The sequence below is a fragment of the Peromyscus eremicus genome, chromosome 3, assembly GCF_949786415.1.
Source record: "Peromyscus eremicus chromosome 3, PerEre_H2_v1, whole genome shotgun sequence".
Classification (NCBI taxonomy): Eukaryota; Metazoa; Chordata; class Mammalia; order Rodentia; family Cricetidae; genus Peromyscus; species Peromyscus eremicus.
The window spans coordinates 106,610,227-106,633,442 of NC_081418.1; the positions used below are offsets into that span (position 1 = coordinate 106,610,227).

At 43.9% G+C, this 23,216-nt stretch overlaps 1 protein-coding gene across 1 annotated transcript in view; it reads right to left on the reverse strand.

The window, feature by feature from the left end:
- Lrig1 (leucine rich repeats and immunoglobulin like domains 1) overlaps nucleotides 1-23,216 on the reverse strand; it is a 102,776-nt gene that overhangs the window by 59,965 nt on the left and 19,595 nt on the right. Inside the window, exon 2 of the mRNA XM_059258252.1 lies at nucleotides 4,296-4,367. Within this exon, the coding sequence (XP_059114235.1) occupies nucleotides 4,296-4,367 (72 nt within the window). The remainder of the gene's footprint in view (nucleotides 1-4,295; nucleotides 4,368-23,216) is intronic.

The following is a 23,216-nucleotide window of genomic DNA, read 5'->3' on the forward strand; positions in this document are numbered from 1 at the left end:
GGCCGTCAGTGGCAAGAAGTCCAACCTGTCAGCCTCAAGGATGTGTCACTAAACAACACACTCAGCATGGGGGCTGCAGAGTTCCAAAAGCAGGAAGGAATCACGTATCCACCTAAGTCAGGAACTACAACAGGAATGACCATGGTCACTACATCAATGCCACAGAAAGGGGAAAGGGAAACTGAAGAGCCACGTCATTTGTGCAGGAACAGATCCAGAACCAGAACCTCAAGTCCAGCTCTCTTGCTACCCCACCAGGAGGCCACAGAGCACTGAGTGAGCTGTGGTGCATGCTGCCTGTACTAGCTATGAGCATCAACTCTTAGGAACCTGGGGTTGATGGAGGTTACATCTGGGGGTTAAGGCAGTAAAACAAGAAAGAAGAAAGCCTCTATGAGCAAGGAACAGGGACGGAGGGAGATAAACACAGGAAGTGCTCTTCGGAGCACTTACCACATGCATGAATGACAGGACACAGAATACATTAACAGAATTTTAAAATATGTGTCAAAATGAATGCAAAACACAGTCCACAATGATCAAATTTAAAAGTTTAAGACAAGATGGATTAAAAGCAGCACGATCAAGCCATTCTGGTTCTGAGGTAAAAGGAAAAGCACCAGAAACATCGATTCTGTCTTGATTTAGACTTTTAATGATTTTGTTCATGTGAACTTCCTAAAACATTCACCTTGCCTTTGAAAGTATGACATCAAAATATCCATCCTCTTGGCTGGTAAGTTTTGGTGCCCTTGTGACATCAGTGCCTAAGGACAGGCCGTCACTTGCCTCACCCCAGTCACAGACCTATTTCTGTATTTCATTTGACCCAGAACAGCACCTAACATAAAGCAGACATGTAAATTAGTACAAATGAAAGCCTGTGATGTCACAGGAAATGCCATCATTTAAATCTCTCCCAATAATAATATCTGAGACTGACACAGAATTTGAACATATAATAACCTCAAGAGTCAACAACATCCCAGACCAAAGCAAAGCACTGAGTTACAAAGCCAACTGGCTCTTGATAGACTAAGCTTATCAACCTGGATAACTAGGACTGGCTGAACTGTGTCGTCTTCCTCAAATTAGTGTGTTGAAGCACAAACCTCTAGGACATCAGAACATAGATATATTTACAAAGAGGGCTTTTAAAGACAGTGTTAAGGAGACTGAGGCTGCAGCTCAGTGGTAGAATGTTGGGCTAGCAGGGTCAAGGCTCTGTGTTCAATCTCCAGCACAATTATAGGAGAATATCATTGATGTCATATGAGTGGATCCTAAATGATGGGACTGGTGTCTTTATAAGAGGAAATCAGGATACATCATGAGAAACCAAGAATCCATGTACACAGAGGAAAGACCATGTGAAGGACTTAGACTATGTGAAGACTTAGCAAGAGGCAACTGTTGCTGGAGAATTTCTCTCCAGCTCCCGCCACCAAGTCCCGCCAGTCCCAGAGCCCACTTATAAAATAAACACACAGACTCTTACATTATTTAAACTGCTTGGCCATTAGCTCAGGCCTGTTATTGTCTAGCTCTTACTCTTATATTTAGCCCATTTCTATTAATCTTTACTTTGCCACATGGCTCATGGCTTACTGGTACCTCACATCTTCCTTGTCCTGATGGCGGCTGGCAGTGTCCCTCTCAGCCTTCCACTTCCCAGAATTCTTTTCCTTGTCCCGCCTATACTTCCTGCCTAGCCAATGGCCAATCAGTGATTTATTTACTGACCAATCAGCAACACACTTGACATACAGACCATCCCACAGCAGGCAACCATCCGCAAACAAAGGAGAAAGCACAGGAAAAGCCGGTCCTACAGGCTTGGGATCAGTCTGTGCTGTTGAAGCCAGCAGCCTGTGGGATGTTACTGGGGTCTTGGCCCTCTTCACATTTCATCCTCCCACCCCTGACTAACTGACCTCATGGGCAAATGAAAGGCCAACACAAGGTATTTCCACACTCCTTCCAACTCTGATGTTTAGCTCTGGAAGTCTATGCTTTGTAAAAAGACATAAAAACCATATAGTCTGAACATGAGGATAGAGAATGCAGCTATTTTGCAAACTGTATCAGTGAAAGAAGTTAAGGTTTCATTAGCTAAGATGCTATAATGGAACAGAAGAACAACCACAAGGACTTTTATCAATTGCTTGTAGTAAAAATACAAAGAACTTAATAATCCGATGAAATATCTATAACATTAGAACTTGATAATAATTTTATAGTAGTTTTATATAAATATTCATATAGAGCACAGACTTTATGAGTGGGTTGGGAATTGGGGGGGACAGAGACATGATGGGATGGGACTAGAACGGGAGGATCAGATGGTAGGTGGAGATGGGGTTGAGGGAGAGAATGTAGGGAGAGACAGCTACGATTAAGGGGCATTCGAGGGGAAGTATGGGAACCTAGTGCAGTGGAAACATCCTAAAATATACGAAAGTGAGCCTAATAAAGTCTCCAAATAATGAGGGGAAAATTTAAATCATATATTTTTAAATGTGAGGATTAGTAAGTAAGCCAGTTATAAAACTATAAACACCTGTAACTCTAAGCACTCAGGAGGCTGAGGTAGAAGGATTGTGACTTTGAGACCTGCCTGGGTTACACAGCAAAAACCTGTCTCAAAAAACAAAACAAACAAAAAACCCACAAAAAAACCTGTAATATACATTTTGATTCTAAAACTATGTGTATATATGTATGTAGTTTGCAGAAAATAATCACAGTGGCTGACTCTGTGCAACTAACATGAAATTTCTGTAAAGTTGCTACAGAGCTAAAATTCCTGATAATCCCAGTGCATGTATCAAAGCAGAATTCATTACAATAAAAAGAATGACTAGCCAAGTGGTGGTGGCAACACGGTTAATCCCAGCATTAGGGAGGCAGAGGCAGGAGGATCTCCATGAGTTCAAGGTCTACAGAGCTAGTTCCTGGATAGAGCTACACAAAGAAACTCTGTCTCGAAAAAAAAAACAAAAACAAAAACAAAAACAACAAACAAACAAACAAATGAAAAAGAATGACTGGGGACTGCATTAAAGGATGCTCCAAGAGGTAGTAAGCCTGGCGTTCAATGGCAGTGATGCTTGGCTCTGCTAGGAGGTACAGGGAAGGTGAGCCTCTATTGCCCATGCTTTTATGTCAGATTCATGGGAAACACAGGCGGTGGGCTGGCACCAGGTATCACAACTAAACTAGTCCACCTCTGTGGGACCTGTGAGAAAGTACCAGGACAGCTTTGGGTCCCAGTCAGTCAACAGGGCTTTCCATCGAAGGGCGCTCTCGTACACAACCATCGGTAACCATGATTTTCAGTATGCCTATTGGCGCTACAGCACACCCTTCATAGAAAACAGGGGCTGCTGTGAGTCGGGCGGTGGTGGCACACACCTTTAATCCCACACTCGAGAGACAGAGCCAGGTGGATCTCTGTGAGTTCAAAGCCAGCCTGGTCTACAGAGCAAGATCTAGGACAGGCACCAAAATTACAGAGAGAAACCCTGTCTCGAAAAACTAAAAAAAAAGAAAAGAAAGGAAAAAAAACACAGAGGCTATGGCAAAGGGAAAGAAGTTTAATATGGCACCACTTTATCTACAAGGGCTACACTCCTCGGCCCACAAGGATACCTAGAACCCCACATATAGTCTTTTTCCATATGTAAGTTGTAGTAAGAGAACAACGATAATTCAAAGAATACTTACAAAATAAAATGTATGTGAATTCAGTCTCTTACACAAAATCTTATTGTATTTTCATCTTTTCACTTAAAGGACCTACTTCAGAGCTTCTTTTTGGCATGTCCCACTGTCAATAACACCAATTCTGTGCTTTGGGATCATTACTAGGGAAAACTGGCATTACTTAACATAAGCACCACAATGCCATGGCTGACGATCTGATAACTGGGCAAGTGGCATGGATAGTGTACACAGTCTGGACAAATGGATATTTGTGACCTGGGCAAAACAACGCAAGACTCCACTGCACTACTCATAATGAGTGCAATTTGAGCTCATCAACTGTTTACTTCTGGAATTTTCTACTTTGAATTTTTGGTTGACTGTGGGCAACTAAAACCATGGATAACTAAACTTTTAACAACTAAAAAAAGGGATCATCCTAGTGCCATTTGTCAGTAAAGACCCATATGCAAATGTCCCTTCCTATAAGCTGAGACCACCTACCCAGGAGAGTGAGAACAGTACAATATGCAAGGATTTCCCCCAGATCTTTCTGCCCTCCATCCCTACAGGTTTAGGGGAACACTCACACTTCCTGCAGATTCGTCAAGTCCTTAAAACCGTCAGAGTCAATCTCGGAGAGTCTGTTATAACTCAGGTTTCTGATAAAAGAGAAAGTGAAAAACAATAAATTAATAGTTGACATTGCATAAGAGACTAAGAAACCTTTCCTCACTCACCAAGTCCCTCAAAAGAAACCCATTCCCTCTGCCTAGTGACCTCCCGTCCTGTTCACTGTTTAGTAGCACACACTGAGCTTTGTAAACACACCCCTCCTCCTCGCCTGCTTCAGTGCACACTGAAGGAGTGCACAGAGCACAGCTGGGAACCCACACTGCTAAGTGGACTCATGCAGGCTTCAACAGGCCCAACTGGCTACCTAACACTTGAAAAACTAAGGTGGGCCAGTCCTAGTCCAAATGCTTTGCACTGTGTCAAGTCCAGGGCCATCTAGTTTTTCAAATTACATTTACTGGGACTAGAGAGCTCAGCAGTTAAGAGTACTTACTGCTCTTGCAGAGGACCTGAGTTCAGTACCCAGCACCTACAAGGCTTATACCTGTAACTCCAGTTCCAGAGGACCTGACACTCTCTTCTGATATCTGCAGGCTCATACACACACACAATGCACATACATATACTCAGGTACACACACATATAAAATAAATATTTTTAATTACATTTATTATGTGTGTGGGGGGGGGGTCAGAGCCAACCATGAGCACTTTTAAGGCTGCCACCCTTTAACACAGTTCCTCATGCTGTGGTGACCCCAACCATAAAATTATTCTGGTTGCTACTTCATAACTGTAATTTTGCTATTGTTATGAATCATAATGTAAACATCTGTGTTTCCAGATTGTCTTAGATGACCCCTGAGAAAGGGTCACTCTACATCCCCCGCATTGTGACCCACTGCTGCTCTAAGCCACACATTCCTATTGTTATTTTGAGAGAGGGTTTCCCTATGTTGCCCTTGCTGGTCTGGAAATTGCTATGTAGACCAGGCTGGCCCAAGAACTCAAGAGATCAGCCTGCCTGCCTCTCCTAGGGAGCGCACCATCAAGCTGGGCCTTAATGACTTTTCAAAAATTAATGTTTAACTAAAGTATCAACATCAAGAACTAGTTACAGAAAAAGAGATCAGGTTGTCAGCACTTCACATTCTAAGCCAGCAGTTTTCCACCAAGAGTGATTTCACACACACACACACACACACACACACACACACACACACACACACGGCAATGTCTAGAGATATACTCAGCTGTCAGCACTGATGGAAGGCGGCACTAAGATCTTGTAGTTTAGAGCTGCTCAAACATCCTGCCACATCAAGCAGTCGGTGTCCCACAACCAGGCATCCAGCACCTCAGGGTCAGTACTTGGTCTGAACAAGAATTTAAGATTAACTTTAAAAGTTCGGGAGAATAGACAAAGTTCAAGTGACGTTTAGAAAATGAACACTACAAGATTCAGAATAGTAAGGCTGTGTATGAACACAGGATGCCTACCACCAATGAATAAAATTAGGAATGACAATCACAAGAGAGGGAAGTCAACTGGTAGAGATGTATGTTGGGGATAACCCCATCAGGGAAGCCACAGAGGTACAGTATTCAGATAATAGCACCCATCCTGTTCAGAACTGGGCCTCTCTCCCTGGCACTGCCAACCTGTAGCCTTCGCTGCAGACAGAGCAAGTTTGGCAATGTTCACTCAGCTAAGCTTCTTTAAGCACAGGCTGAGCACAGCCAGCCTGATCCATCACGAACAGAAGCCACTGGAGGTGATCAAGATGAGCTTTCCCTGCCGCAAGTCCACGCGGGCCCGCGTGTGGGGAGAGGGTGACATGTTTCATCTTGGCTATTAGTTCCATCGACATTAATGCCAATTAACAAGACCACCAATCATAAATGGCAACTATCTTTTTAACTTACTCCAGAGACATTTCAATCAATACTACCCTAGAGCTGATAGCCATTTCACTGTGAACTCAAAGACATTCATCTAAATAAAAGTCAAACTGCACTTGAAACTAATGGCCCATCTGTGTTCATGGCACAGTCTGAATTAAAAGCAATTTGTCCAGAGATTAAGTTACCATAAAGATTGAAGGTGGTAATTTTTAAACCACACACTGAAGTCAAGTATGAGCTTGACTATGCTTGGGAGGTATTTATTAATGAGTATGGAGACAATAACAGCTTAGACCTGGGAAAGAAAATCCAGTTTGAGAGAATTCCCTACATAGTAAAAGGGCTGACTGGACTACAGTTTTCTGCTTTGATGAGATTATCCAAAAGGGTATGGGAATACTGTCTTAGGGGGTAAAGATAACACAAAGCTTACATCATCACAGGGAACTGGCATGGGCATACTGAAGAGAATTTAATAAAAGCTCTCAGAAGCCAGAGCAGGTGGAAGAGCAAGCAGACTAGGTGGCTGATGGACCGAGACTAACATGGAAGCCTGCCCACCTACCCATACAGGCACCAGAGACAAGGGCCAGTGCTAACACCAGGCTAGGCTTTCCAAAGAAGCTCAAAATCTGAATTCTTATGAGAAAACCTTTTCAGTTCCAAAAACAAAAACAAAAAAGTTACCAAGGACGGGTAAAACAAAACCTCTCTGCCAGCCACCCCTGGCCTGAGGAGCACAGGTTTCTGCTGGGACCTGGACTCCTGGCTCCTGAAGCTACAGGTTCAGAAGGCAACCCCCAAGGGAGGGGCTGGGCTCAGCAGGCTTGCTACAGCTCACTGATGGCTTTGTTTTGAACATTCTACGATAAAAACCATGTCTCTCCTTTCCCACCCTCACATGTCCATTTAAAGCCCGACGCCCACGGCTTTCAGAAATGCTAATCAGGTCTGCCTAGAGGAGACTGAGAAACAACTGTTCTGGACACACTGTAATCCAGAGCTGAGAAGCATCTTGGGACTTGATACCACGGTGACAGCAAGCAACTCCAAGGACAAGACACCAAGTATGTTAGCCCTCACTGGGTCAGCCTGGGTAGTCAATGAACCGGAAAAGCCACAGAGCAACACACGTGCCCAGGGACTGCCTAGAAAGGGCCACTCTCGCATGGCACCATGGGCAGCACACAGCGAAGGTGCCACAGCTCACAGCCACTGTCCCTGGGCAGAGCTATTCTAGCGTTCAAGTTTGAAAATGGTCCTGAATCCCTGAACAAACTGTGCGACCTCAAATGCATTACTAGGAAAAGGGGGAAACAGCATAATTCCTCTGTGGAAATATAACAAGGAATAAAATAATAATAGACATCAGCCAAATACAAATTCCCAACACTACTTGTTCACTGTTGTAAAATGTATGTAACATAAAATTTAACATTTAACCATGTGTAAGTTGCTGCTCAGTGAACACACATACACTCAGACACATCCATCACCACCACCAGTATCAACTTTTTCACCATAAGATCCCCAATCCAATCTGCCCTGGATATGCCAACCATCACTGTCTCTATAAACTCTTCTCTAGGTACCACGTGTCAGTGGAATCGTAAGACCTTCTGTTTCTGGCTTACTTCACTGGACACAATGCTTTCAAGGCTATAGATGAATCTCATCACAGACGCCAAAGTTGTCACTGCTTTTGATGATGAACATTTTGCTTATCTACTGACTGTAGACAGACATTTAGCTTGTTTCTAGTTTTGGCTGCTATAAATAAAGCAATTATGAGCACCAGGTATTTTTTAACAACTTAAAAAAATTAAGTCTTTTTAACCCTTTGCCTTCTATACTTACTAACATTCATTTTTCAACATTAAGGAAATAAACTTAGGCCAAGAAGCCAGCAGAAAAGAGTATGAATTTTTATTTCCACCCCAAGAACAGTGAAAGGGTTAACTACTGAAAACCATTCCTCCAGGTGGCAGCTGATGTGCACACACATCTAAAGCATCCCACTTATTTCAGGGAGCACGGCTGCCCCTTCCTGCCTGACATGTGAATGGGTCTTCAGTGGAGGGTTCAGATTTTCCTGTCAAAACAATCCATCTGTCAGCAAGACACACACTGTCAAAAGTATTTCTGGACCTTTAGGGAGCAAAGAGCTCGCAAGGAAAGAAACCTCAGGGAATTTAGTCCCTGCCAACTGCAGCTTTCACTGAGCGTCATCGGCCATTGTCACAACACAAATCGCCCCTGTTCTTGCACAAAGAGCAAGCAGATCTTCGAACAATTGAACCCAGACATAGATACTTTTTCAGCTAATCTGCTGAAAGATGGCCGTGCGGCCCACCGTTTGCAGAACACACAAGAGGTAGGGCTGCAGAGAACAGCTCAAGTTTTATTCAGGCGTGTCTGAAAAGCACACTGTTTAACAGGACACGACAACTCTGTGCTCACTAAGCATGTTTCCCAACAAGCTCCCCTCTCTGAGCCAGAGAATTTCAATAGCTGAGAAATCGCTACCACCATGTACACCCAAACTAACCGTGTGGCCTTGTATTAACTACTTAATATATCAGAAAGCATGAGCTCAGCTCCTTATCACATTAACTGTATTTCCAGCACTCAATAGACACATGTGCACTGTGTGGAGGAGGGGCACTTCAGTTGTTGCTGAAATTTCTGTTACACTGTATGGGAATGAACCATAAGCAAGCAAGGCTTCTAAATCATTAGCCAATCAGGGAATAGTCCCAGTAAAAAGGCAGCTACAAAAGAAACATGGATGCTCAAAGTTAATCTCAGGGGCTCAGGGACAGTGCTTGCCCGGCATGTGTGAGGCCCTGGGTTTGATCCCCAACACCAAGCAGTATGATACTGATATCAGTTCAGGGCTGTGGGGGTACTCGGTGGGAGAGTGCTTGCCTAGTACTCGGAAGATCCTGGGTTTGATCCCCAGCACTACAAATCCGTTTCCTAATAACACAAGAGCTTTGTTTAAAATGTACAGTGATATTAACGCATGAATCCAGGTCTTTCTTTTTCCTTTTCTTTTTTTTTTTCTCTTGAGACAGGGTCTTAGGTAATGTAATTCAGGCTGGCCTCAGTGCACTAAACAGCTGAGAATGACCTTGAACTCTTGATCTTCCTACACCTCTTAAGTGTCAGGTTTTGGGTTATGCACCACCAGCCTGGCTCCCAAGTTCTTCTCCAGCAAGTTCTTAACTATCTCAGCAGGAAAGGAACAGTGGAAAGCTCAAGTCCCTTGAAGAAAGGTGATTCTAATAAAAACTGCTCCAGTGTAATGCTATAGGCTTAATCGGTATTTACATAATCTGAGTAGCACCTTCCTGGATTATAGCCTGAACCACATGTTACAGACTTGGCAAGCATTCTTCCCCATTGGCGAACAATAATCCATTGACTTCTTGGAAGCTGAGTGACAAAAAGTGCCACTTACATTTTGAGTAAGCTGTGGTGAGGAGGTTACCCCACTTTACTAGACAACACAACGGGCAGACTTCATCCCCCACACAAGCCTCTACAGGCAAACTCACAGTGAAGCACAGCAAAAAGTGTTTCCGGTTCTCAACGTGAACAGACCAGAATTCCAAGCAGAAGGAACTGGTCCTAAATCTGTGACAAGCATTCCCCACAGAATGAGGTTTCCCTACGCAGTTTGGTTTCCAAGTGAATCTACTTCCCATTACTCAGCCCTGGCTAGGCTCCTGGACAGCACTGAATTTTTCGTAGTTTAAGCTTTCAGATGTTTGCTAAACTGAGTAACACAGCAAGAGGGGGCAGGGGATGTGAAGGTTATAGGCAACCCAACGGCCAGCTTCTGAGTACCAGCCAGTCCCCAGGGCTAGTCTGGGAAAATCATTTTTCATGATACTTCATGCTCTGGCCATTCATCTCGTCTTCAACCTCAGAACTTGCAATGTTTGTCACCCATTAAAGAGGAAATTGCCTGCTGGGAGCCAGGAAAGCAGGATTGGTCCTTTCAAGAACTCTAAAGTACAAGAACTGTTCAAGCCCTTTGAGCCCCAAGCATTTAGGCTGTTTCTTCTGTGTTTGTACCTTCTGGGGAATCACATGTCACACAGCAATCTCCAATGAAATCACTGTTGTGGCCCCTACATCAATTTGCCAGGTTTGTGAATGTAGGAAATGCTTTAAATCCAAGACATCACATGTCCTTTATCTCTTTTTCCAATGTAGATACTTTCCCAAACCCACACTGAAGGGCCTGTTAATACACATTATATTAAGTGTTAACAATACAATTGCAATTAAGCTAGAACCATCGTCTGGAGTCCACACCCAAGGGCTCTCACACAGAACATCCTTGCTCTTAAATAAGCCACAGTCACATACTCCCAAGTGGAGGTTTAGCAATGGAATACCTTCTGTGAATAAGAAAATAAGAAGTGAATACTGTCCCAACAAAATACATGTAGCTCATTGTGTGTTTCTGGTTAATTTGATTTCAGAAAGGCAGTCATGGGTTGCGATCATTTCCAATTCTAAACATACTACTCAGACCATCCTCCCTGAGAATAAGGGAGGTCTAAGAGGTGACTCAAAAGAGAAGTGAACACAGCCGTAACAGCACAGCCATATAAGGATAAAGTTCACCCATTTCTCTGTAAATCAATTCAATTCATTAGTGTGAGCCTCTGGGTTTTTTTTTGTTGTTGTTGTTTTGTTTTGTTTTGTTTTGTTTAAAGACAGTGTTTCATGTGGCCCAAACTGGCCATGAAAGTGCTATATCCAAAGACAACCTTGAACTTCTGACCTTCCTGTCTCTCCCTCCCAAGACCTGGGATGACAGGCATGTGTCACCACATCTGTTTTATGTAGTGCTATGGATCAAACCCAGGGCTCAATGCTTGCTAGGCAAGCACTCTACCAAGCAGCATCTACAGGCGGGAGCCTCTGAATTCCAAAGCCAACTCATGCTGCCTCTATGACCTCAGAAGGCCTTGTACGTACTCTGTCCTAAAAGTATACACATCATCCCCACGGTTACTCTGATAGAGACATACGTCCTTTTCCTCTAGTAGCCAATAATAGTCAAATTCAACAAATGTTTGAGCATATGCCTATCATAAGACCTTCTGCAATTTATTCTAATTACACATGTACATATACATAAATATACATATACATGGGGTTGAAGAGATGACTTAGCAGTTAAGACCACTGACTGTTCTTCCAGATGATCTATCTGGGTTCAATTCCCAGAACTCACATAGCAGGTCACAACCATTTGTAACTCAAGCTCCAAGAATGTGGCTCTTTCTCCCAGCTCTGGGGACATTACACACGTGGGGCGCACTGACATACATGCAGACAAAACATCCGTACACATAAGGTAACTTTTAAATGAACAAACAAATCCTGATAAAATTAGGACAAGATGTTCTCTGTTGCCTGAAGATTACAACTTACTGGTCAGGTAGGACTCCTGACCAAATAGCTCTCAGAAAGTGTCTCACAGTAGCAGACTGAACCAAAGCTGGGCTGCAGAGAAACGTGCTTACTTCTGATTGAACAACGTTTGGAGAAATGATCCCAAGCACCCACATGAAGCTCATAACCATTTGTAAAGGTTCCAGAGGGATCTGACCCCCGCTTCAGGCCTCCACTGGCAGCACTGCATGGGGTACACAGGTCTAAGAAAAATACCTGAACTCATAAATAGAAATAAATAAATGTATACACACACACAAACAACAACAACAACCCTAAAGTTTTTACCAATGAGTGTGCTGCAGCTTCTCTTGGGCGTTTCTGTACCAACAGGCTATGTGTATTTATAAGCAGTTTAGTGACCACAGACCTCACCACTCTTGCTGACACCCTCTATACTCTATCTGCTTGGCCCCTTCTTAAATCTAGCACCCTTATGATGGGTACATAAAGCCCAGAAGCACCCAGGACAAGGTAGATCTGCTATGGTGGGAAAGGTTTAAAAAAAAAAAAAAAAAGCTAAGCCAGAAAGAGGAGGTGAGAGGAAGTTGGTTTCCGGGGAAGGGGGACTAGAGGAGCAAAGATGCCACGGAGTAAAAAGTAAAGCAACTGTAAAATGGCCAAGTGATCAGGAAGGACCTGGTAAGAAAAGGGCAAAGTGGCAAAGGGGGAGCCCGGAGCTTCCTGGCCCACCCAACAAGCAGGTGAGTCAATGGTTATACTGGTCTCAGAATGTCAAGCACTGGACCGTTAAGGTCCTTTCCACAGAACAGAATTAGCTCCTTGTTCCTACAGGAAACACTTTAACCTAAAGCATCATGACACCTGACATGTGTTCCTGCCATCACTGCAGACCGTCAGCATCTGCTTTCGGCATCATACTTTACAACAGGAGATTCTAGAATCTGTTTTCCTTACAAAATCTTTGCTTGGACAAAGAGAGAAGTAGTAGGTACGTTTATTTTATTATTTAAGCATCCTTGGTGGAGGCTGACATTGAGAAGAAGCCCACAATTTTCCCTTAATAGTCATTTGTTAACATGGTCCGTACACCATTAACCCCTGCAGATGAATGAATTCAATGATGAAGGTGCATGCCAGCCCATGATTGCTGTGGTTGGTGGATACTTTCTAAGCAAAAGGCATTCATTTGAGCAGGGAATGGCTGCCTGCCACAGGCCTGACCATCCCACAAATCTACCACCAGAGGAGCATCACCATGACCACCAAAGTGGGATGAGGTACCGAGGGCCACCATTTTGACTTTACCATTAGAGAAGGGCTTCAAACAGACTTAGAAATGGGAGTGAGAGGGAAGCAAGTCACAAGTCTAGCCCCTCCGAATTGCCTTTCCCCTATCCTATCAGCTCTATAGAGGAGCCACACACTCACACTTCCAGAGTCTAATTTCTACAGGGCTTTAAAAAGTCATCACCTGTACTACAGCCACCCCTGGGCCCCAGCCTACCTTGTGGAGTATAAAGTGTGGGTCTGCCTCAGAGCTGGGCACTTTATCAGCTCAGGATGGCCACCAGACCCGAGGACAGAGTGTCCACTTCTGGCTACTTACTCTGAAGTTAGTAATGCTCCTGGGGAGAGCGTGGAGGAGGAGTCTTCCAAATGCTCTACTGAAGCAGGAAATGGACTTTTGCCTCCAGAGCAACAAAAATCAGGTGGGCAAAAGGGATAGGAAATGAGGGATGGGTGAGACTGAGAAATAAAAAAAAGTATTCCTCTAGTAAATAAATTTGGAATCCTGTGTTCTCTAAGTGCTTTGGTAGGTTCACCAAATGTGCACTCTCGGGAGATCCGTTTCCTACAGAGCCATCCACTCTAAGAGTGTGTTTCCTGTGCTGCTCACAAGACAGCTGTAAAATTCACTAAGTTGGGGTGTGCACAGGAAGATGGAAGCTGGCTACCCTATGGACACTTTAAATGGGTCACAGAATTTAGTTGTCAAGTCTGGCAGAACCACTGCCCACAGCAGCGCCGTGACCAAGCTCCTGCTCCAGCACCTAAAACGATTCTCTACTTCGTGCCCAGAGACTCACATCTGTGTGTTTACAGTAAGAGCCATCAGAGGACAACTGCTTAAGAAAACCATCTCAGCACAGCTCCATAAGGAGCACTCCTGCACAGGGTGGCCACATCCCACGCCTGTCTTTCTGGCAGAAGGTATAAACATACATTAAGAATCAAGGCTCCATGATTCATTACTTCCTCTGAGTACAACAGGCATACATCAAAACAAACAAACAAAACTTCTCAATCTGGGCCACCCATCACATACCATCCTAAACCCTATTTTCCAGTTTTCTAGAACCAGGAAATGACAGATATTTTGTATGCCTTCCACACACAGAAGTCTAACTCTACCTCCTAACATAAACCAATCAGGGAAAATATTATACAAAACTTCCTATCACAGAAATGAATGGAAAAAAATTTCAATACTGACTCACTTCTTGACATGTAATGATCAGGAGTTATTGGTATTTATTCATTCATTCATTCATTGGTTTTCTTTCAGGTCAGGGTTTCTGTGTGTAGCTCTGGTTGTCCTGAACTCACTCTGTAGACCAGGCTGGCCTCTAACTCAGAGATTTCCCCTGCCTCTGCCTCCCAAGTGCTGGGATTAAAGATGTGCACCACCACTGCCCAACTATTTAGTTTTATTTTATTTGATGCATGTTTTGACTACATGTATATATGTGCCCACAGATATAAAAAGAGGATGTTAGATGCCCTGGAACTGTTGTTACAGACAGTTGTAAGCTACCATGTGGGTACTGGGAATTTAAGTCTAGGTCCTCTGGAAGAGCCCAGTACTCTTAACCATTGAGCCATCTCTACAGCTTCTTCTCATGTTTAAAGTAAGTAGTTAGAGGGATAATTCTAGGCAAATATGTTCTGGTTTACAAAGGAACAGTGTATAATATGCTGCCTATCTTCCTCCACTAAAAGGGAGGAAGAAGGAAATGAAAGTGGTTTGTTTTAAACAAATACAATTGTACAAACAGCAGCTCACCTTAGTGTTATCAGTACTCTTTCCTCTCACTGCCATATAAAAAGCTTTACTAGGCAAATGACATAAGTGAGTGTAACAACTTTACCATGTTGCAACTTCTCATTAAAAAAAAAAAAAAAAAAAAAAAGCCAGGCGGCAGTGGCGCACGCCTTTAATCCCAGCACTCGGGAGGCAGAGCCAGGCGGATCTCTGTGAGTTCGAGGCCAGCCTGGGCTACCAAGTGAGTCCCAGGAAAGGCGCAAAGGTACACAGAGAAACCCTGTCTCGAAAAAACCAAAACCAAAACCAAAACCAAAAAAAAAATCCTGGCCGAGTGGACGGTCAGCTTCCATTGCATACATGTGTCCTTGAATTTTCAACTAAAATTACACCCACTGCTTGCTATTATTTTTATTTGATGTCACTATGAGTCTTTATGAAGTCCAAGCATCCAGAATCTTTAATCCAAATATAAAAGCCCACATTTACTGGAATTTACCATGATGTACCTCATTATACACGGAATTAAGTGTAATGTACCTGCAAACATTATTTCCTAGATCAACAGCCTCTTTCTTGCCTATCCCAAATTTAAAATTGAAGATTACTCAAATGCAAAAAGTAGAAACCCAGAAGTAAATCAACCAAATGAGAAGACCGAAGAGACTCAAAACTCTGCAAGCATCCATCTTCTGCATCACAGGGAGGCATGGGAGTATCTAGCTAAATATTTTAATGAAGACACAGTTCTAAGAGGTCAGCTGCATGGCCAGCAGTTAACAACTTTATTAACTAGCTGATAGACATGGGATTTCATTCTGTCCAGCTTTCCAGGGGACTTTTTAAAATTTATGTATATTATGAAATGCCTAGCTAAAGACAAAAGCCAGTTTTCTTTCTGCAATAGTAGACCACCATGAAACACTATGAACATGAAACAGTATGAACACGAAAGACTGTCAACAGCATTACCTTCTCTGCTTGAGAAGCAAGAGGGCAGTAGAAATCACCCTGCTTCTGGTGTGGAAGCTCCTGACAAGATCCACAGTCAGAGTCTGAACAGCAATATTTCTGTGCATACCATTCATAGGTGGCTTTCTGCTGTTACAACAGGGACCTTCCTTTTTACTGGATTACAAGTGCAGAGAATCAGATGACGTATACTGAGACCTCTCTCCTCAAATATATCGAAACTCTACCACATCTAATGGAAAGCTGGCTATATAACAAATATTTCTATCTTTGCTTTTTACTCATTCGTCAGTGAGGCTCACAGTAGCATGTCATGCCTTCCCCATGCAAAACTCAACAGTTCTAGGTCATTTGCTCCCAAAAGACAGGTCTTAGAGAGTTGGTAAGGGCAGCCAACTCTATTAACTAAACAAGAAGTGAATGATACACTACTGTAACTATGGGAAGGGGCCAGCCAAGTTGATTAGAAGTCCTAGCAAAAGTCACACATAAATGACCTCTTTTGGAATGCTACTTAAAGGAAAAATCCCAAGAAATACAACACACATACCTAGATCTTCTGTTTCCTGTGTGTGCAAAGACTAGTCATTCCACAGATCTAGATCTCTGTATCCTGTGTGTGCAAAGACTAGTCATTCCACAGATCTAGATCTCTGTATCCTGTGTGTGCAAAGACTAGTCAATCCACAGATCTAGATCCTCTGTATCCTGTGTGTGCAAGGAAAAGCAGAATTGTCGCCCCACAGAGCTTCTTCCTATCTGAGCAGGAAATCAAAGCCCAGGGTCCCATGAAACCCAGATACTCATGAGGTTGGTCCCCTGAGACTCTTGCCCCATAAACAGCTAGAACTTCCACCTGTAACTTTTCGTGTAAAAACAATCCCCAGCCCCACCAATCACACCTTTTCAAATACGCTACCAAACCAAAGCTGATGAACCTGCTCATCACCCCATCCTACATCACAACCCTACCAGGACTTCCCTGGCCCAGAAACATTCGAGGATAGGGAGGTGGTTTGTTGCACAGTTCCCACTAACAAAATCAGCATTATCTTCAGAAGTGTCAGGCTAGTTCTTTTCCATAAGAGGGATCAAAGTATGGTCTGTGATTCGGGCAGTTTACTCAGAAGGCATTCAGCTCTGAGCTCCACATCTATGCAGCAGATAGGTCTATACAAGTTTTCCCTCTCTTATTATGATCCCACACTCCGTCTTCAAATCCAACGACCGTCATTAAAAGGCATTCTGATCCCAGGTCAGCCCGATGGCTGCAAAACTGTACTGGTGACTACCCTCATTTGCAGCAAACTCAGCCATGGTCAATAAGCCAGAGCCAGTTGAGATCAGGCCAGCCTATACCTGCACACGCACAAAGAGAAAAACCAACTCTCAAACCTCGAGAACCAGTGCAGAAGAGCACCTGCACAAACTCGTCAGGGTGGTTTATAAGGTCATGAGCACCTGAGAAAAGAGCTTTTATTCCTAGGGGCATGAGACAAATGGTAGACCTGTCACACTGCTGGTGTCAATATTTATCTAAGGCCTGGGTATTCATGATGGTATAAAACCAGGCACCTTTTCAATTCAGACATTCGTGTAATTTACCACTACAAAGCCCCAAAACAGAGATTCATTTACAGCTTGAGTTTCTTCTCTTCCATTGCCATACAGGAGGCTGGCGGCAGGACCCACCGTTTATGTCAGCACTAATCCCAGCAGCCTGGGAACAATGCGCTCAATGTATTTCAGAACTGCCAATATCAAATGGCACTGCACCTGAGGACAATAAAGAGGCAGGGGAGGACGGCAAAGCACCTGCTTTCTCCCTCCCACGGCATGCATGCTTTATGTCCTGGAAATGAGCAAAGCTTTGGGCCTGCAGTGAAGTAACTGAACCCCAAGAATCACGTCTAGCACCTCTAAGCATTACTCACACCACAGCACCATTTCAGTCACCACTACTCAAAGCCATGTGAAGCTCACAGGAAGACCTGGGCTATGAAATGGCCCCTTTTGGTCAGCTTTGGTTTTCCCAAACTCCTTCCTCTCTCACCCTTTCCCCCCACTTTACTCCACTCTTACTCCAAATGAAAGCCTAATCACAATTTTTCTTCCCAGGTAAATGATAGAAGTGATAACTGCCCCGTCAATATCAGATTCAAGGGGTCCTAAGGACTTCTGACTCACAATGGCTATCTCCCAGTCTCTTCTTGTAACCCGGAGTCCCCAGAGGACGCTACACTGTAGCTCCCTCTGTCTGTCAGCTCTCCCAGCACTGACTGCACCAGAATCAAAGAACTTAGGAAGGACGGCTCCCCAGTGACAGATTAAAGACCTGCCTCAAATACTCTTGTAAAAACTGCTAGCCAAGTGACACTGGGGCCAATTTCTCAAGCCAACCCTTTTACCCATACTCTTTTGATGTTAGACATATAATGTGTTTCCCAACTGAAGGAGTACCCCTACCAAATACCTCTCTGTGACTCTAGATACCCAATGCTTGTATACATCCCAGTGGCTTACAGAGCCCATTCCCTTCTTCCTGTTCCCAGCAGAATGTGATGGCCAGTGAAGAGCTACCACACACCATGCACCAACATTCCTCAACCTGCTTTAAATATGCTGCCCGGTGCACTTGCGGGATGAGCACACAGATTCTCAACCCCAAATGGTAACAGCTGAGGGTGTGGTCAGTTTTATTTTTTTCTTATATAAAAATACACCTGACACTTAAGTGGATAGTATTTCCTCATGCATGTTGAAGTTAATAATTCACAACCAACTAGCTTTCATCAAGGATCAGAAAATTTGAAGGTTGCTTGTGCAAACACTCCTGTTCTTAACAGCTGCATATTTAACTGTTGGCTCTGTTGCCATTAGGAGCAGGTAGCACTTCAAAGTGTTGTTGGTGAAGCCAGACATACCACTACCCGGGTTCCTCAGCCCCTGGGTTCCACAGTGTGCAAGACCTGCCCTGCATCTGCCTCTCAGAGCAGGTAGACAGTTACAGTAATGTAATAATACACCACATGGATGCTATTTGCTGTGGAGACATTACTGCAATCACGCTTTCCTCTTTCTAAGCTGGACCTCCAAACTGACAATCCCCAAAGGTGCCAGGGCACAACAGAGGCAAGGGTGTGGCTAGAATAACCACCATTCAAGAGACAAGCTGCCTGGGCCTCAGAGGACCTTTCTTATCACGGAGGAAGACATCCTCTGTGCCTCATCACCCCATCCCCTTTACCCTCACACCCTGACCTCTCTGACACTCTTTCCTCAGTCTCACTTAAAATCACTCTCCTTCATTTTTCAAAGAAACATTACAGCCAGGACATGAAACCTAAAGTTGTGTGCAAATGATGCCTTAGGCTCCAGCCACTATTTGAGTGTCTTCGACATGCTGAAGACTAGGAGATGGCCGAACAGCTGCTGGCTGTTATTCCAACCAAAGGAAATGAAACTGGGAGTCTGAGTTGGCAGCACTGTGTGGGTTTATGAATCCATCCTAGTTGCAAGGCGACATAGAGGTCCACCTGAGCCTTGTTAACTGATTAACCATTAACCACCACACACTTCAACAGTGGCTCTCACCCTTCCATGCGCCACCCTCTAATACAGTTCCTCACGCTGTGCTGACCCCCAACCATAAAAGTACTTTCGTTGCTACTTCATAACTGTAATTTTGCTGCTGTTATGGATCGTAATGTAAACATCTGTTATGCAGGATATCTGTGACCCCTGCTAAAGGGTCATTCAACCCCCAAAGGAGTTGAGACCCACAGATTGAGAACTGCTGCACTTCAAGGAAAACTATCATCCCCACTTCCCACACACCTCTTTGTTGTTTGGGGTTTTTTTGTTTTGATTTTTGGTTTTTCAAGACAGGCTTTCTCTGTGTACAGGCTGTCCTGTAACTCACTCTGTAGACCAGGCTGGCCTCAAACTCACAGAGATCCACCTGCCCCTGGGTTTGAAGGCATGTGCTACCACTGCCCAGCACTCCCCACACACTTTTCATATCTTCTTTTTGAAAGGACTTTCTGCAAGTTGTTTCAGAGAGTTTGAAAAGGATGAAACTGAATCTAGTCCTTGGTTTGGGTTTTAATAAACTACGACAGGAACAGACAGTGTTTTGAGTAAGAGAACACATCAGGAAAGCCAAGGGTCACACACAGCTGGCTTGAGAAGAAGTTAAGCAACTGATCACGTGTCAGCTGAGCTCAGGCACGCATACTTACTCTACAGGGGACTCTCATACTAAGAATCCAAAGAAAGTTCCTGAAGCTTTTAAAATGCAGGTTCCAGCCCACACACCATCCTAATTCTGAGTTCGGGGTCCATTAAAAAAATTTGTTGTTATATTTTGTTAGTAATTTTTTCAGCCTACTGGCTACCCAAACATCTGCTGTGTTAACTATGTCTTGCTTAGGGAGGCGCACCCACTGACTAACCTCACAAAATGAGGTTCTAAGAGCGGGGCTGTCAGTGCTTCCAAAGTGTACCTAAAAAGCTTACTGCCACCACGAGGATGTCCCCGCCCCCACCACGTTGTCCCACTCAGTTCTGACCACATGGGAAAACAAAAGCAAAGAGCAGAGAATATCATTGCCTACCCAAGGTTCTACACTGCCTTAAAAAGATCCCAAACCAACCTCCTGAGTAACCGAGCGAGCTGATTTTGCTGTTTTCTTGCTTTAAAAGAAACCACTGAAAGCTGTGGCTTCCTTTCCAAATAAAAGCCACCAGAGCCATGGTTTTCAATTACTTGCATCAGTCCATCACCCAGAAACTGTTCAAGTTCAATCTGTAGTCCCTCCCCCAGCTTCCGGTCTCCACCAAGCACTTCACACCTCTCTACTGTAAACCTGTCCAGAGCAATTACCCTGCCTACCTTTGGGCAGCCTCCATACAGCATTTCTGTCAAAATTTATAGCTGCTAAACTCAGTTGGCAAAGCAGGCTTGCCCCAAAGCAGGCCCAGATAGATGCAGAGGCACAGCAAAGCTCAGCAGGCTGCAAGAAAGCAAGTCCCCTCGTCTGTTCTGGTAGCGGCCAGCGCTGACAACCATCCTGCAGAGACTCCGGCACCTAGAGTTCCCGCAGTAACCACTGCCATTTGCTGCCACATTTACTGCTTTCCTTGGGATTACAAACAAGAGGCAGGTCACTAGGCACGGACAGTTACTCTTCTTGGACTTTGTGATGGTTCAACAGGCAGACACATTCAGTAGGAGCCACACTTGGAATTCTGAATGTGGTCTTTTCCCAGGCTAGTAGTGATGTGTGGTCTGATCTTTAGTCTTGAAGCAAGCGAGCCACAGCTCCCAGCAACCAACACAACCACTCATTGTGTTGCTAAGCTACAAGTTACCGGTGGCAAATACAATTTAAACTTGCTGTTTCCAACTCAACATGGGTTGTGGGATATTACCTTACTGAGTTAATGAGCATCTGTAACACCTGTTTGTTTCTATGAGAAGACCCCAAGAGTTCTAAAAGTCTGAGGACAACAAACCTGAGAGGAACATCCCTGGGGAACAACCCAAACCTTACCTAAAATCACACTGCTCGTCTCTTTTAAAAATGATACACACAGATTCTTCATAAATAGCCTAGCAATGTCTCCCCGTAAAAATCAACATGTACTTACCATACGCCCCAGCAATTCCACATGTACATATCCAAGAAACATAAACCCTCACACAAAAACTTACACATCAACACTCATACCAGGTTTTGTGGTGCATGCCTACCACCACCCCAGCGTCCAGAAGGCAGAGCAGAGCTACAGAACAAGACCTCGTCTGAAGGGGAAAAGATCATAACTGCATTATTCTTACTAGCCAAAAGGTAGGGAAAGCCCAAATGTCTGGCTAATAAATGAATAAACAATATGTGTTATATCTAAACAACTGAGTATTATTCAGATGTTTTGAGAGGGGTAAAGATGATAGACAGATGGCTCAGTTAAGAGCATTTGTTGCTCTGACAGAGAACCAGTTTAGTTCCCAGCACTCACATCAGACTGCTCACAACTGTCTGTAACTCCGGCTCCAGGGGAGATGACACTCTCTTCTGTCCTCTTTGAGCACTCACATATGAGAGTGTGTGCACATGCATGCACACCAATAAATAGATAACCTTTTAAGAAACAAGCAGAAGGAATAATATGTACATAAGAACTTGGAAAACATCAGGCTAAGCAAAAGAAGATGGCAGGTCTGACAGGCCAGGTACTGTATGTTTCCAGTTACAGCCAACATTCAAAACAGGCAAATCAACACAGAAAGTAGATATTCCTAGAGGATGAAGGAGGAAGAGATGAAAACATCAACCAGCTTGAGGTTTTGTGCCCCAGCACAAATATAAATAAAATATAAAATATAAATTAAAAACCATTAAGTACAAATTATAAAAATATCCAAGAATTAGGAGTGGCAGCTGCATGATGCTGGACATACTAAAAACTAAGAATCTCAACACTTAAAAGATGACTGTGGTATTCACACTCTATCTCAATTAAGCCATTTATTAAAAAGAAAAAAGTTGCTGGGTGTGGTGGCACTCACCTTTAATCCCAGCACTCAGGAGGCAGAGGCAGGGGGGGTCTCTTTGAGTCTCTAGGACAGTGAATGCTATATAGTGAGACCCTGTTTCAAACAAAAGAAAGAAAGGAGGGGGCTAAGGAGGGGAGGAGAAGGGAAAGAAAAAAAAAAGCCCACTCACTACCTCAGGACTGAAAATTCCAGACTGAAAATGCTACCTCACTTCAATACCACAAACAATGTACAAATAACCTTTTCCTTTCATGCTAGAAGATAGAGGAGAGGCCAAAGTACCCACATTTATGATGGTAAACCTGGGATACCTCCGTCACAGCCTCCTCACACCAAATTACCTCTTTTCTGCTTCTTAAAGGACACGATCACTCCCAGGCTCAGCCAATCCTCTAGGCACAAAATCTGAGCTGGAGTTGATCCTCCCTCCCACAGTCTCTAGATTTTGAAAGAGCTTTTTTTTTTTTTTTTTTTTTTTTATTTCTTCTTTTAAGTAATTATTTAATAAAGCTATGGGAAGCAGGGCTCCCAATGGCCAGCCATTCAAAAATTAAAAAGAAGCCAGAAGGCAGGAGGAAATGTCAGTGCATTGGGGAGAAAATAAATTAGTCATATTAAGATTAGGATCTAACCTCTTTCTGTGGTTGGGGCAGGAGGTTTTAGAATAATAGCATGCTGTTTCTCGAAAACTCCCTCCAGAGGAAAACTTGGGAGGTGCAGCTGTCTGGTTCTGGAGCCAGGCTAGCATTTACTGAAGTTGGCTGAAGGAAGAGTCTCTATGCGAGTGGCCAGTGATCCCTTTGCACAGTACCTGCCCCGTCAGAGTCAAGAGCAAGGTCCTGGCCACCCTGGACAGCACACTCCAGCACCACCGCAGCCAGCAGAGATGTGGTTAACCGGGAAGCCCTGAGTCTAATGGGGCCAGGATGCTAGCCAACATCAAAGGGATTCCACTTGCTCCCCTTGTGCAATAAACTCCTTTCACCCACGATCATTCACACTCCCAGAGTGCAAA